The sequence below is a fragment of the Mustela erminea genome, chromosome 1 (assembly GCF_009829155.1).
Source record: "Mustela erminea isolate mMusErm1 chromosome 1, mMusErm1.Pri, whole genome shotgun sequence".
NCBI lineage: Eukaryota > Metazoa > Chordata > Mammalia > Carnivora > Mustelidae > Mustela > Mustela erminea.
In genome coordinates, this window is record NC_045614.1 from 105911994 (window position 1) to 105924485 (window position 12492).

At 37.4% G+C, this 12492-nt stretch overlaps 1 protein-coding gene across 3 annotated transcripts in view; it reads left to right on the top strand.

The window, feature by feature from the left end:
* Window positions 1–12492, top strand: part of ATP13A5 (ATPase 13A5) — a 105169-nt gene that overhangs the window by 7680 nt on the left and 84997 nt on the right. For all 3 annotated transcript variants that reach the window (XM_032337717.1, XM_032337725.1, XM_032337731.1), the window contains exons 2-5: window positions 9535–9708; window positions 10620–10766; window positions 10989–11059; window positions 11164–11244. In XM_032337717.1, coding sequence (XP_032193608.1) covers window positions 9535–9708; window positions 10620–10766; window positions 10989–11059; window positions 11164–11244 — 473 coding nt within the window. The remainder of the gene's footprint in view (window positions 1–9534; window positions 9709–10619; window positions 10767–10988; window positions 11060–11163; window positions 11245–12492) is intronic.

The following is a 12492-nucleotide window of genomic DNA, read 5'->3' on the forward strand; positions in this document are numbered from 1 at the left end:
CAATGAAGACATACAAATGGCTATCAGACACATGAAAAAATGTTCATCATCACTAGCCATCAGGGAGATTAAAATTAAAACCACATTGAGATATCACCTTACACCAGTTAGAATGGTCAAAATTAACAAGACAGGAAGCAACATGTGTTGGAGGGAATGTGGAGAAAGGGGAACCCTCTTACACTGTTGGTGGGAATGCAAGTTGATGCAGCCTCTTTAGAGAACAGTGTGGAGATTCCTCAAGAAATTAAAAAATAGAACTTCCCTATGACCCTGCCATTTCACTCCTGGGTATTTACCCCAAAGATACAGATGTAGTGAAAAGAAGGACCATCTGTACCCCAATGTTTATAGCAGCAATGGCCATAGTCGCCAAACTGTGGAAAGAACCAAGATGCCCTTCCATGGACGAATGGATAAAGAAGATGTGGTCCATATACACTATGGAGTATTATGCCTCCATCAGAAAGGATGAATACCCAACTTTTGTAGCAACATGGATGGGACTGGAAGAGATTATGCTGAGTGAAATCAGTCAAGCAGAGAGAGTCAATTATCATATGGTTTCACTTATTTGTGGAGCATAACAAATAGCATGGAGGACATGGGGAGTTAGAGAGGAGAAGGGAGTTGGGGGAAATTGGAAGGGGAGGTGAACCACGAGAGACTATGGACTCTGAAAAACAATCTGAGGGGTTTGAATTGGTGGGTGGGTGGGAGGTTGGGGTACCAGGTGGTGGGTATTATAGAGGGCACGGATTGCATGGAGCACTGGGTGTGGTGAAAAAATAATGAATACTGTTATGCCGAAAATAAATAAAAAATAAATTTAAAGAAATGGTAAAGGACATGTTCACAAGACCAACTATGCACAAATGCTAGTGCTCCAGATGCAATGAAAATTCAGGAACAAAGACAGAGAGCCTATGGACCATTCCACACGACTAAGAGGATCCCTCCTAAAAAGAATTTTGAGAAGAAACAATGTTTAGTTGAAGCAGCACCCCGTAACTCTTCTTTCCTAAGGAATTTGGCTAATTTTAGCTCCATTTCTGATAGAAGTAGAAGAGCTACCTATTAAAAAAAGAAAGAAAGAAAAATAATTTTAAAAGTGCCCTCTATAGGGATGCCTGGATGGCTCAGTGGGTTAAAGCTTCTGCCTTCGGCTCAGGTCATGATCTCAGGGTCCTGGGATCGAGCCCCACATCAGGCTCTCTGCTCAGCGGGGAGCCTGCTTCCTCCTCCCTCTCTCTCTCTGCCTGCCTCTCTGCCTATCTGTGATCTCTATCTGTCAAATAAATAAATAAAATCTTTAAAAAAAAAGTGTCCTTTATATACTATTACATACATACATCCATGTATGTATGTTCTCATTTAATCCCTAGGAGCTAGCCAGTCAGATAGCCACTTTACACTGGGAAAATGAGGCTCAGTTAAGTGTCACAGATACAAAGTCACATCACATTGCTGGTGAGGATCCCCTATTACATGGTTTTCTTCCAGTACAAGTATACTGGGGTGTGTGTGTGTGTGTGTGTGTGTGTGTGTGTGTGTGTGCTCATCTATATAGTTCCTGAGCTAATTGATCTTCGAATCAATCTGGTGTTTATCTTACAGCCCTTCTCCCAGTTTCATGTCTTACAAAGGTGAGCAGTTTTCTGTTTGGCCTGTGTTTGACTTTAATTTTGACAATTGGTGTTCTGGGCGAAAAGCAAAAATTCCATTTAGGACATTGGCTCAATCACTTTTAGAAATACAACTTACAGTTTTCCCAAAGAGCATTTAGTTCTGAATATTGCCTGTGGTCGAATCATTTCACAATAACTCCAATGGGACCAGCCGCTTTTCATGCACTGAGATTTTGTGGAACTGTAGATTATTCAAGCTAATATTAACTTTTAATATATGCTGCACACTCAGAATGTTTCAGGAACTGTGCTAAATGCTTTGCATGAATTAACTCATTAGTTTCTCACAACAACCCTGGAAGGTATTTTTATCATTTTCATTTATGGAAGAGGAAATTGGGTCATCAGAAGAAATAAAGTGGGTTGCCCAATGTCTTACACCTGGTTAAGTGGTAGGAGAATTATCTGAACTGATTTTCTCATGCCATATCCCCAGCTTTTAACTGCTACACCAGAATATTCCTGTTGCGTTTTACAACCAGCCGCATTTTTCACATGAGGAATCTAAAATTTAGTGAATTTAAATCATTTACCAAAATCACATTAACTAGTAAGTGACGGAGCAAGGAACAGTGAAGTGAAACCTTCTAGAAGGCAATGGGGTGGGGTATAAATAAAAGAGGCTCTGCTGATAAACCTGGGAGGGGCTCTAAGTCAATGACCTTTATTTAATAGCAACCTCAGTTGAAAGGCATGTGCATATTTTATTCTTCCTCCTAATCCAGGCTACTTCCTCTGGACTTTGGGCTTGGAAAAGACCATTAAAGATGTGGTACCTCTCCTGGTATCAGGAATACAGAATTTTAGTGAGAAACGGAAAAGTGAGGGGACTGCTTAGAGAGAGTACAATTCAAGTCTATGTGAAGATGGCATGACCCCTGTGCTATTCAACTCGACTCACAGGTGTCAGATCTGGGTTCCTCACCCCGTGGAACACAGCCTGTTTCCATTCACAACCTTGTTTCAGTATATTGCAACTCAAAACTGAAAACTCTCTCCACCTTTGGCTGAACCTGTTACCAAGGCACCTGCTGACATTGATTGAAAGCTTCCTTTGTGTGCAACACCTTACACCTCTATTTAATCTTCACAACTATGCCTCCAGGTGTGTGCTATTATCCCCTAAGTACAGAGTTGGAAACTGAGATTGAAAGAAGTTAAATCCCGAGAGTGGCAAAACCCACTCTACCGCAAGGAACCATGTGTAGTGGGTTTGAAATTCTGATCGTCCCTCTCCCTGTTCCCAATGTCCTTACATCTATGAGACCTCCGGATTCTACTCATCTTCCTCTTACAGCACACAAACTGCCCCTGGTTCCTTCCTCTACCCTGCACATCTTAGTGGATTTTACCATGCATCAGAAGAATAATCATCAGAAGAATAATCATTTAGAACACTCAAATAATACTTGAGATTAATTGATCAAAATGGAAACATATACTGTGATAAACTCAAATTATGCAAATATTGGCAAGCTGACCAAGAGCAATTTGATTAAAAGAATTCCAGATTAAAGAATGACTCTTTTAACCAAAACCTTAAGTCCATGTCTAGCATATAACTTCTGGGAAAACTGAGAAATGATAGAAAGGAAATTTACCAGAGTTTATGAGACCAGTTTATCAAGGAAGCAAAAATATTGTTTCTATTCATCTTTGCTCAAGGAGGTACATATTTCTGAAAGCTACTTTGACACTTATAAGCTCTTTTATATCTATCTACTTACTTATTTTTTGACAGATGGGGGAGGGGAAATCTGCTGACATATTGATTGGGCTGTCCCCAACTATAAAGAGGTCTTTCACAGAAACCTTTCCCGTTTCTTGATTATTAGGTATGTGATCTTATCTGTGCTCAGTGAAAACAAACACTTCCCAATCATGCACACTGGGAGGCAGCTACAGACTTCCTAGGTCATCAAATCTTCCTTCCATTTCCCACAGAAACTCCTCTTGCTCTTATTTGTTTTCACTTACTTCTCAAATTTTGCAGCCATTTTCTCTTTCTCAATCTAACTCCATTAAAGAAATTAGAGTAACTCCTGCCTATTTGGAACCATGGCTAATAAATAGCAAACTTTATTAATTTTTTTTTGAGATTTTATTTCTTTATTTGAAAGAGAAAGAGAGCGTCTGAGCAGGGGAGAGGGACAGAGGGAGAAGCAGACTCTCTGCTGAGCAGGAAGCCCAATGCAGGGCTCAGTTCCAGGACACTGGGATCATGACTTGGCCTAAGGCAGGAACTTAACCGACGGAGCCACCCAGGCACACCTACCCCCCACCTTTACTTTTTATTGGTGGTGTTGATAAGATGCACTTATCTTAAGTGCACAGTTCAGTGACATCTATCACCAATTATTTTTGCTCATTTTGGAACTTCCTATTGATAGAGTTGTGTATCAATTTACCATACTTCATTGACTCAGTATAATGTCTGTGAAATTCATGCATACTGTTGTTTGCATTAGAAGTTCATTTTTAAAATTGTTTTGTAGTATTCCATTGCATAAAAACACAAAATTTATCTGTCTTTCTCCTGTTGATGTACCTTTAGATTGTTTCCAGTTTGGAGCTCTTCTGAATAAAGCTGATATGAATATTCTTGTGCAGATCTCGTTGTATCATATACAATTCTCTGTGTAAAAATCTAAGAATGGAGTTACTAGCTCATAGATTTTTTGTATCTTGAGCAACACAGTTTTTCAAAATGTCTGTATCAATTTATACTGCCAATAGCAATGTATCAGAGTATCATTTCTCCACATTTTTACCAATACTTGGTATATTCAGTCTTTTTAATTTTGCTATTCTATGGCTATATCATTTTGTCATCTTTGCATTGTGTCATTTTAGAGTAAATCTTCAAATCTGATTGTGTAAGCCTTTCAACTTTGTTCTTTGTTAGGATTGTCTTGGCTATTCTAGCCTGTGATATGTCATTGTAATTTTATTTTGCATTTTCTTAATGACATGATATTGAGTATCTTCTTGCATGCTATATGAGAAATCTTTTGTAAATCGCCTGTTTCAGTGTTCTGCTCATTTTTTATTGTTTATGTATTTCTTTTTTTATTGATTTGAAGTAGTTTTTTGTGTTTTTCAAATATGATTCTTTTTTTATATATAGGTACAGATATACATACATATATAGCTAATATTTTCTCCAGACACCTTTTGTTAAACAGAAGCTTTTAATTTTAATAAAGTCAGATATATTTTTGGTCTTTTTTTGTTTCCTGTTTAAGAAATATTTGTGTACTTAACTGTGTGTACTTCATGAAATATATTTTCTTTCAGGTGATCTATTGTTTTAGTTGTCACATTTAAGTATATGTGCTACCATTAATGAAATTTTGTGTATGGAGTAAACCGGGATAAAAACTCATTTTTCTGGTACTATTCATTTTGATCCAACAGCTACTTATTGAGCAAACCATCCGTTCGCCTACTGAATTGCAGTGGTTCTGGTTCCTTTTTTTTTTTTTTTTTAAGATTTTATTTATTTAACAGAGAGAGAGATCACAAGTAGGCAGAGAGGCAAGCAGAGAGAGAGAGAAGAGGAAGCAGGCTCCTGGCGAGCAGAGAGCCCGATGTGGGACTTGATCCCAGAACCCTGAGATCATGACCTGAGCTGAAGGCAGAGGCTTAACCCACTGAGCCACCCAGGTGCCCCTCTGGTTCTTTTTTTTGTAAATAAAGCGATTACACGTTTGAGTCTCTTTATGGACTGTCTATTTTGTTTCTCTTTTCTTTCTTTTTTCTTTCTTCTTGTCTTTCTTTTCTTTTTAAATAATTATTAGGAATTTGTAGTAAGTCTTTATTTCTGGCAGTGTAAGTCCTCCACAATTGTTCTTTCTGAAAATTGTCTTAATTACTTTAGGTCCTTTACACTTCCATACCAATTTTAGAGTCAACTCATCAATTACCATAAAAAAAATGTCTAATGTAATCATAAATGGAATTGTTCCTGGCTAATCCCCAAACTTAATATATATTTTCATTTATTTAGATCTTTGCTTTCAGCAATAATGTGTAGTTTTCAGTTTAGAGGTTTAACTTTGTTAGAACCATTATAAGGATATTGATATTTTTTGCTTGATAATATTACAAATAGCTTCATTTTCAAATTATTATTAATATAATTGGTTTTCTATATTGACCCAGTATCTAGCAACCTTGATAAATTCATTTATTTTTTTAAGATCCTATTTATTTATTTTAGAGAGAGGGCATGAGCCAGGGGAGGGAGAGGGAGAGAGACAATCTCCAGCAGACTCTGAGCTGAGCACCGAGATTGAGGTGGGGCTCGAACTCCCCAACCAGTGATCCCCTGATCTGAAATCAAGAGTTAGATGCTTAACTGACTGAGCTGCCAGGCCCCAGTGAATTCACTTATTAACTCTAATAATCTGTACATTCTTTTGGTTTTCCTAATATACATAATTATTTATTCATACAGAGAGTTCTGCTTTTTTTTCTTAGCTTTGTTGAGATATAATTGACGTATAACAACGTATAAGTTTAAGGTGTTTAAACATGTCGATTTTGCACACTTAAATACTGTGAAATTATTACCACCAAAGTGTTAGCTAACACTTCCATCACTTCACATAATTACGGTTTATTCTTTGTGGGACGAACACTTAAGATCTACTCTCTTAACAACTTTTAAGTATTAATACAGAATTGTTACTTCTTATGTTTCAGTTGTTATAAAATTGTTACTTTGTCCTGTCTTACTGTGCTTGTTAGAACTTTCAGTACTATATTAAATACTAGTGGTAATTATTGATAATCTTATTTTACCTATAACTTCAGGGGGAAAGTACTCAGTATTTCATTATTAACCATGATGTTGGCTGAAGGATGTTCCTGTCTATTCCTAGTATGCTGAGAGTCTTCTTTATTTTCTTCCTTTCTTCTTCCCTCCCTCCCTATCTCTCTTCTTTCTTTCCTTTTCTCTTTCTTTCCTTCTCTCCTCTTCTTCTTTCTTTCTTTTTCTTTCTTTTCCTGCCTCCCTCCCTTCCTTCCTTCTCTCTCTCCTTTCTTTCTTCCTTCCTTTCTTTCTTTTATCTCCTCTCTTTATTTCTTCCTGTTGAATTGACTTTTTAGATTATGAGCTACCATTCGTTTTCTCAGAATATGTATTTTTTCAAATCTATTTTTGGGGCTTCTGGGTGGCTCAGTCAGTTAAGCATCTGTCTTCAGCAGAGGTTATGATCCTGATGTCCTTGGATGGAGCATAGGGCTCCCTCCTCAGTGGGGAGCCTGCTTCTCCCTCGCCCTCTGCCTGCTGCTGCTCTCCCTACTCGTGCTCTCTCTTCCTCTGTCAAATAAATAATTAAAATCTTTAAAAAATAAAATAAATTCTACTTGTTTGAAATTAACATAGCTATATTGGTTCTTCTTTGCTAGTCTTTGTATTGTTTACTTTCTTTCCCTTCCCCCCTTAATCTTTTTGCTTCTTTGTATTTAAAGGGGTCTCTTGTAAATAACATATAGTGGGTTTTTTTACTATCTAGTCTGACAATCTTTGTTTTCAATCACAGTATTAATGTCATTTACGTGTAATGTAATTACTGATATCGTTGAGTTAACATGACTATTTGTTTCCGATCTAGTTTACCTACTCTTTGTCTTTTTCTTCACCTAACGTTATGTCATAGACTGGCCCATATTTCTGCATCAGCTTCATACATTTTCTTTTTAATGGTGCCACCTTGGCCATCATTTTGATATTTCACATCTTGCTGAGCTATTAGCTATCATTTGGTTCTTCCAGTAACTTTGCTATTACAGATAATACTGCCCTGAACACTACTATGCACATCACTTTCTACTTGGTGTATCATTTCCTTACAGTGTATTTCCAAGTGTGAAATTACTGATTCAAGAGATAGAAACATCTTTATAGATCTTGATATAATTTGCCACCTTGCTTTCTCTAAAGAATTATTCCAGTTTATAAGGTTATTAACAGTATGTAGTTGTAGTGATTTTATTGCCATGTTGCTGGCATTGTCAGTTCCCTTTTTTTTAAATAAAAATGTATAGAAAAGAACTGAAGGGGTATCAGAATTATGATTACCAATGTCATCATTGTATGTAAGTTAACAACAACAAAAAAAGGGTAAGACATTTGAGATCTGCTTTTTCAGCTACAAGCTGACGTAAAGTTCCAAACCATTCTGCTTCAATTTTGAACACTTTGACAATAAGCTCCATGAGTTAATAAAATAATGCAAATTTATGACATAATATGTGAACTGGCATATGCAGTTTATTGGAGTCTAATACAACTATCATTCACAAATAAAACTAAAGCAGGTTTTTAGAATCAGAAGGTAGGTAGGAAGACAGAAAGGAGACCCAGCTGAAAATATGCTTAGAAGTAGAGTGAACACATTTTTAAATTCATTTAAACCTCATCATGAATAATCTCAAAATAGAGGGGCTGCATCAGTAAACTTAATGAACATTTTTTTCCCAGGTGGATGATAATACTGAGGAGCATTGGAAAGGAACTCTTAAAATTGTAATTACTTTGCAGAGCACTTAAGGAGACATTATCTCATTTGAGTACAAGTACCCTGTAAGGCAGGTATTTCTAATTGTTTTGTAAAGGAATACATGAGGATTCCCTAGAGGTGATATGATTTACCTAAGGTGACATAGCTGATAACTAGTAGAGCAGTGACTCAAACTTACATCTTTGCTACCTGTGACCTTCCCATTACATTTAAGGATTACTTTCAACAACTGTTATTACAATCTTAATCTACCAAAGAGTTCTTTGCTAGAAACAATTAATGAAAATGACCATATTGAAGATGAGAACTTTTCCAAAGTATTAAGCCAAGAGATTAATTATGACATGATCTAAACCGGCATAAGATTCAGGAGATTCTGTCATTAAAGACGGTATAGAAACTCAGTAAAAACCTATTTTCTTGACATTACATTTCTGTGATCTGGACACAGGAGTTCAGAATCTTAGGGAAAGAGCACATAAAAATAACAGCAGAGCATAAAATAATAGTATAGTAATGATATAATTCACAATCAGCATCCCTCTGAGTCATCCAAATACAATAAAAGTCTAGTTTTTGAAATTTAAAAACTGATGCTATGAAACCTCATTGTGGAAGATGGAAAATAGAAATTGGCTTGAAATAAAGGAATCTATTGTTTTTGGCTATGTGTTCGCTCTAAAACCACATTTCAAAGACTTCACTCCATTCAAGTTAATAGCAACTACTCTACTACTAAAAGTAGAACTACTTCAGCATGTTACTGTCAGGGTAAATTCCTATGAGCAATCTTTTAAAAGTTTTTCATGTCCACAGATAATCTCTTGATTCATATCATCCTACCCTTTGTATCATCCTCCTCCAGTAAATTTACATTAATATATTTTTTTAAAATCTTATACCTGAAAAAAGTAAAACTGCTCCAAAACCAGTTTGAGGGTAACTCCTGACCAGAAGAAGCCTTGAGAGGCTTTTCAAGAAGTCTGGAAACATCTCCGGAGGGACATCAACAGTCCCTGGGCCGTCATGGGGGGGCCTGTCAAGGTGACTCTTGAGGTGTTTAGAACCAAATAAGTCTGCCCGTTTCTTGCTCCTCCTGCCTCATGTTTTAGTTTCATATGCCAGGGTAGCAAAATGAGTCCTTCTTTTTTTATGATATCAGCTGACAGCTGTAAGCAATCAAACTAATTCAACTGGCTGAAACCAGATTTCCCTCCCAACTAATATTGCTGCCTCTAACACTTGTGTTTCTTGGAACAGAGTGATGTGTTTATGTGAAAAAAGAAAAATAGAGTCATGTTTTATTTACATTCCAGGAGGTGTTTGGTTACCGGACCCAGAATCTCCGCAGAGCCCTCTGCCTTATAGCCTCCGTGCTTACATGTGGGGTTCTTCTGCTTGTGTTCTACTGGAAGCCCCAGTGGAGGGTGTGGGCCAATTGCATCCCATGCCCTTTGCAAGAAGCAGACACTGTTTTGCTAAAAACAATGGTGAGTGCCCTTCAGCATTGCGTTGATGGTACAACTAATGACTGGTTGGCATTCCAGGGTAGACCTTTCTTTACTTAAGCTTCCTTGTCCCCAAATAGGAGATGGCAAACTGTTCCTGAACATACTTGCCATCTCTTATTTTGACTCAGGAAAGAACATGTCCTCCATGTCACTCTGGGGAAGTTTCTACCATGTCAGGCTAATTGTCAATGATTTAGCCATTATACGAGCTAGGGCTGTCACTCTTATAACTCTTAAAGACAAAACTCTTATACAATCTTATAACTCCTAAACACAGAAAGAATAGTTCAGTTTTCTGTTTGTTTTTTTTTTAAGGTTTTATTTATTTATTTGACAGAGATAGAGCACAAAAGCAGAGGGAGCAGAAGGCAGAGGGAGGGGGAGAAGCAGGCTCCTTCTAAGCAGGGAGCATACTGTGGGACTCCATCCCAGGGCCCTGGGATCATGACCTGAGCCGAAGGCAGACGCTTAACCGACTGAACCACCCAGGTGCCCCAATAGTTCAGTTTTTTAAGAATACATATTCTGAGGGGAAAGAAGACAGTTGAAACACCTATATGTCACTTTTAAGATAGCCAGAAAATGTTTTCTGGATATAAAACTCTCCAGTAAAGTGTGTCTTTCTCTGTATTCTCTAGCACAGTGGTTCTCAAATTTTAATGCAAATCAGTGACCTAGAGGGCTCCTTAAAACACAGACTGCTGACCTCATCCCAGAATTTCTGATTCAGTAGGCTTGTGGTGGGGTTGAGGATTTGCATTTCTAGCAAGTTCCAATATAATGCTGAGGCTCTTGGTAACCATTAGTCTAGGTAGATATTTGGTTGATTGTCTTATTAAATAAATGACATTTGAGAATTTCATGGGCTGGATATCATGGGTCTTCTCTAGGATGAATTTCAAAGATATATGAGGAAGAAAGTTATATGCCTCTACTTATCCACACTCAAGTTCCCTATAAGCAAGAATCCAGAAGAACCCGTGGTGGCTGACCGCCACTCTGTCATTAACCAAGCCGTATTGAAGCCAGAATTAAAAGTAAGTAATTTTGAGTGCAATGTTATGGCATGTTTTATAAAAATCATCATCTTTATAAAAAGAATAATGCAAATGTTTGTTGGATGGAAGTTCTGAATGTCACATTGCTGCGCTGGGAATTGCAAGGTATCAAGGAAAGTGAGCATGGCATTGGGACTTGTGCCAAATAGACCTCACAAACACCATGGGCTTTACTTTGTCCTATCACATTTGTAATTGCAGCTGAGATGTATCCAAGTGCAGAAAATCAGGTACGTTTGGAATTACTTGGAGAAGAGGTTTCAGAAAGTCGGGTAAGTTTGACTTTTTCTCAACATTCATCAGGGTATAAAGGAAAAGCACTGATATGTTGAATGCCATGAACTGAAGCATGCTTCTTGTCCTGACCACATCCTAGGCTACTGGAAGACAGCAACTCCTGCCACGACATCCATCACACATTTGGATTGGGCCTGACCAGCGAAGAACAAGAGGTCAGGTAGGGTTTGTGACACTCCCTGAGATAAACTCTGCCAGTAAAAAGTGAGGTATCAAATGGCTTATGATCAGTGAACAGTTGACATAATGTTTCTTTCATCAGCTTCCTATAATCCCAGTTTATTTACCAGCAACAAAGATGTATTTTAAGTTGTTCTCATCTTAGGCAAACTTACTAAAAAGAAACGCCAATCAAATAATATTTGATTTTTCCCCTCTCAGGACTGCAAAACAGTCTCCTTTTTGTTGTCTTTTTTTTTTTTTCTTTCCTCAAAAAAACCTTGAGTCATTTCATAGACATCTGCTTCCTCATTCTTCAAATCCTCTGAGAGAGAGAAAGACAATATTATGACTGCATTTACCTGTGAAGAAACAGCCTAGAGATGAGGATTTTGTTTGCTCAGGTACTTGTGTCATTCACCACTGTATTGTCATTCACCATTGTATCCAGGCACCTGGAACAGTGCCTGATTCCTGGTAGGAGATTGATAGGTATTTACAGAATGAATGAATATAGTAATATATTTGTTGACCTATGAACTCAATATCTCCTTCTATGCTAGGCACTTTGGAAGGAACTAGGGATCTGAGGATAAATAAGGCTTAGTCATTGCTCCAGAGGCATTCATTGACTATTGGGAAAGAGAGACAAAGAACAGTGGTATAATTGTGAGAATGAGATCTATAAATGCACATAGATTAGGACATAATAGTGTAATAATAGTACAGAAATGCTTATGCTGCTCATTAACCCATGGAGATTTTGAGTTTCTGGTTCCCACATCTATCATCTGAAATGGTGACTCCTGATGAGTCTGAAAGTAAACCATTGCAAGCCTTCTCCAGAATTAATAATCACCTTCATTTCTTGCCCATTTTAAAGACATTTCTTGCCTGCCCTTCTTCCAGTCCATCAGAAGCACAAATTCTCAAGCTAAGAAGCAATCTGGTACTTAAAATACAGGTTCTTGGGCCTACCCCCATAATTCTGATCTAGTAGGATTAAAGGGTGGTGGTAAGAGCAGAAAATGCACTTTTAGCAGGCCCATGATTCATACACATACCAACTCTGAGAATTACCTATCGGCTGTTGTTTTTAAACTTTTCCTACTGCCTGAACATGTTGAAAAATGAACAAGACATCTAGATTACGACAATATTTGCAAAATGCCTTAGAAAGAATATCATTATGTAAGATTTCAGATGCAATGCTTAATACTCTGAACACAAAATATTTTCAAAGTCATAA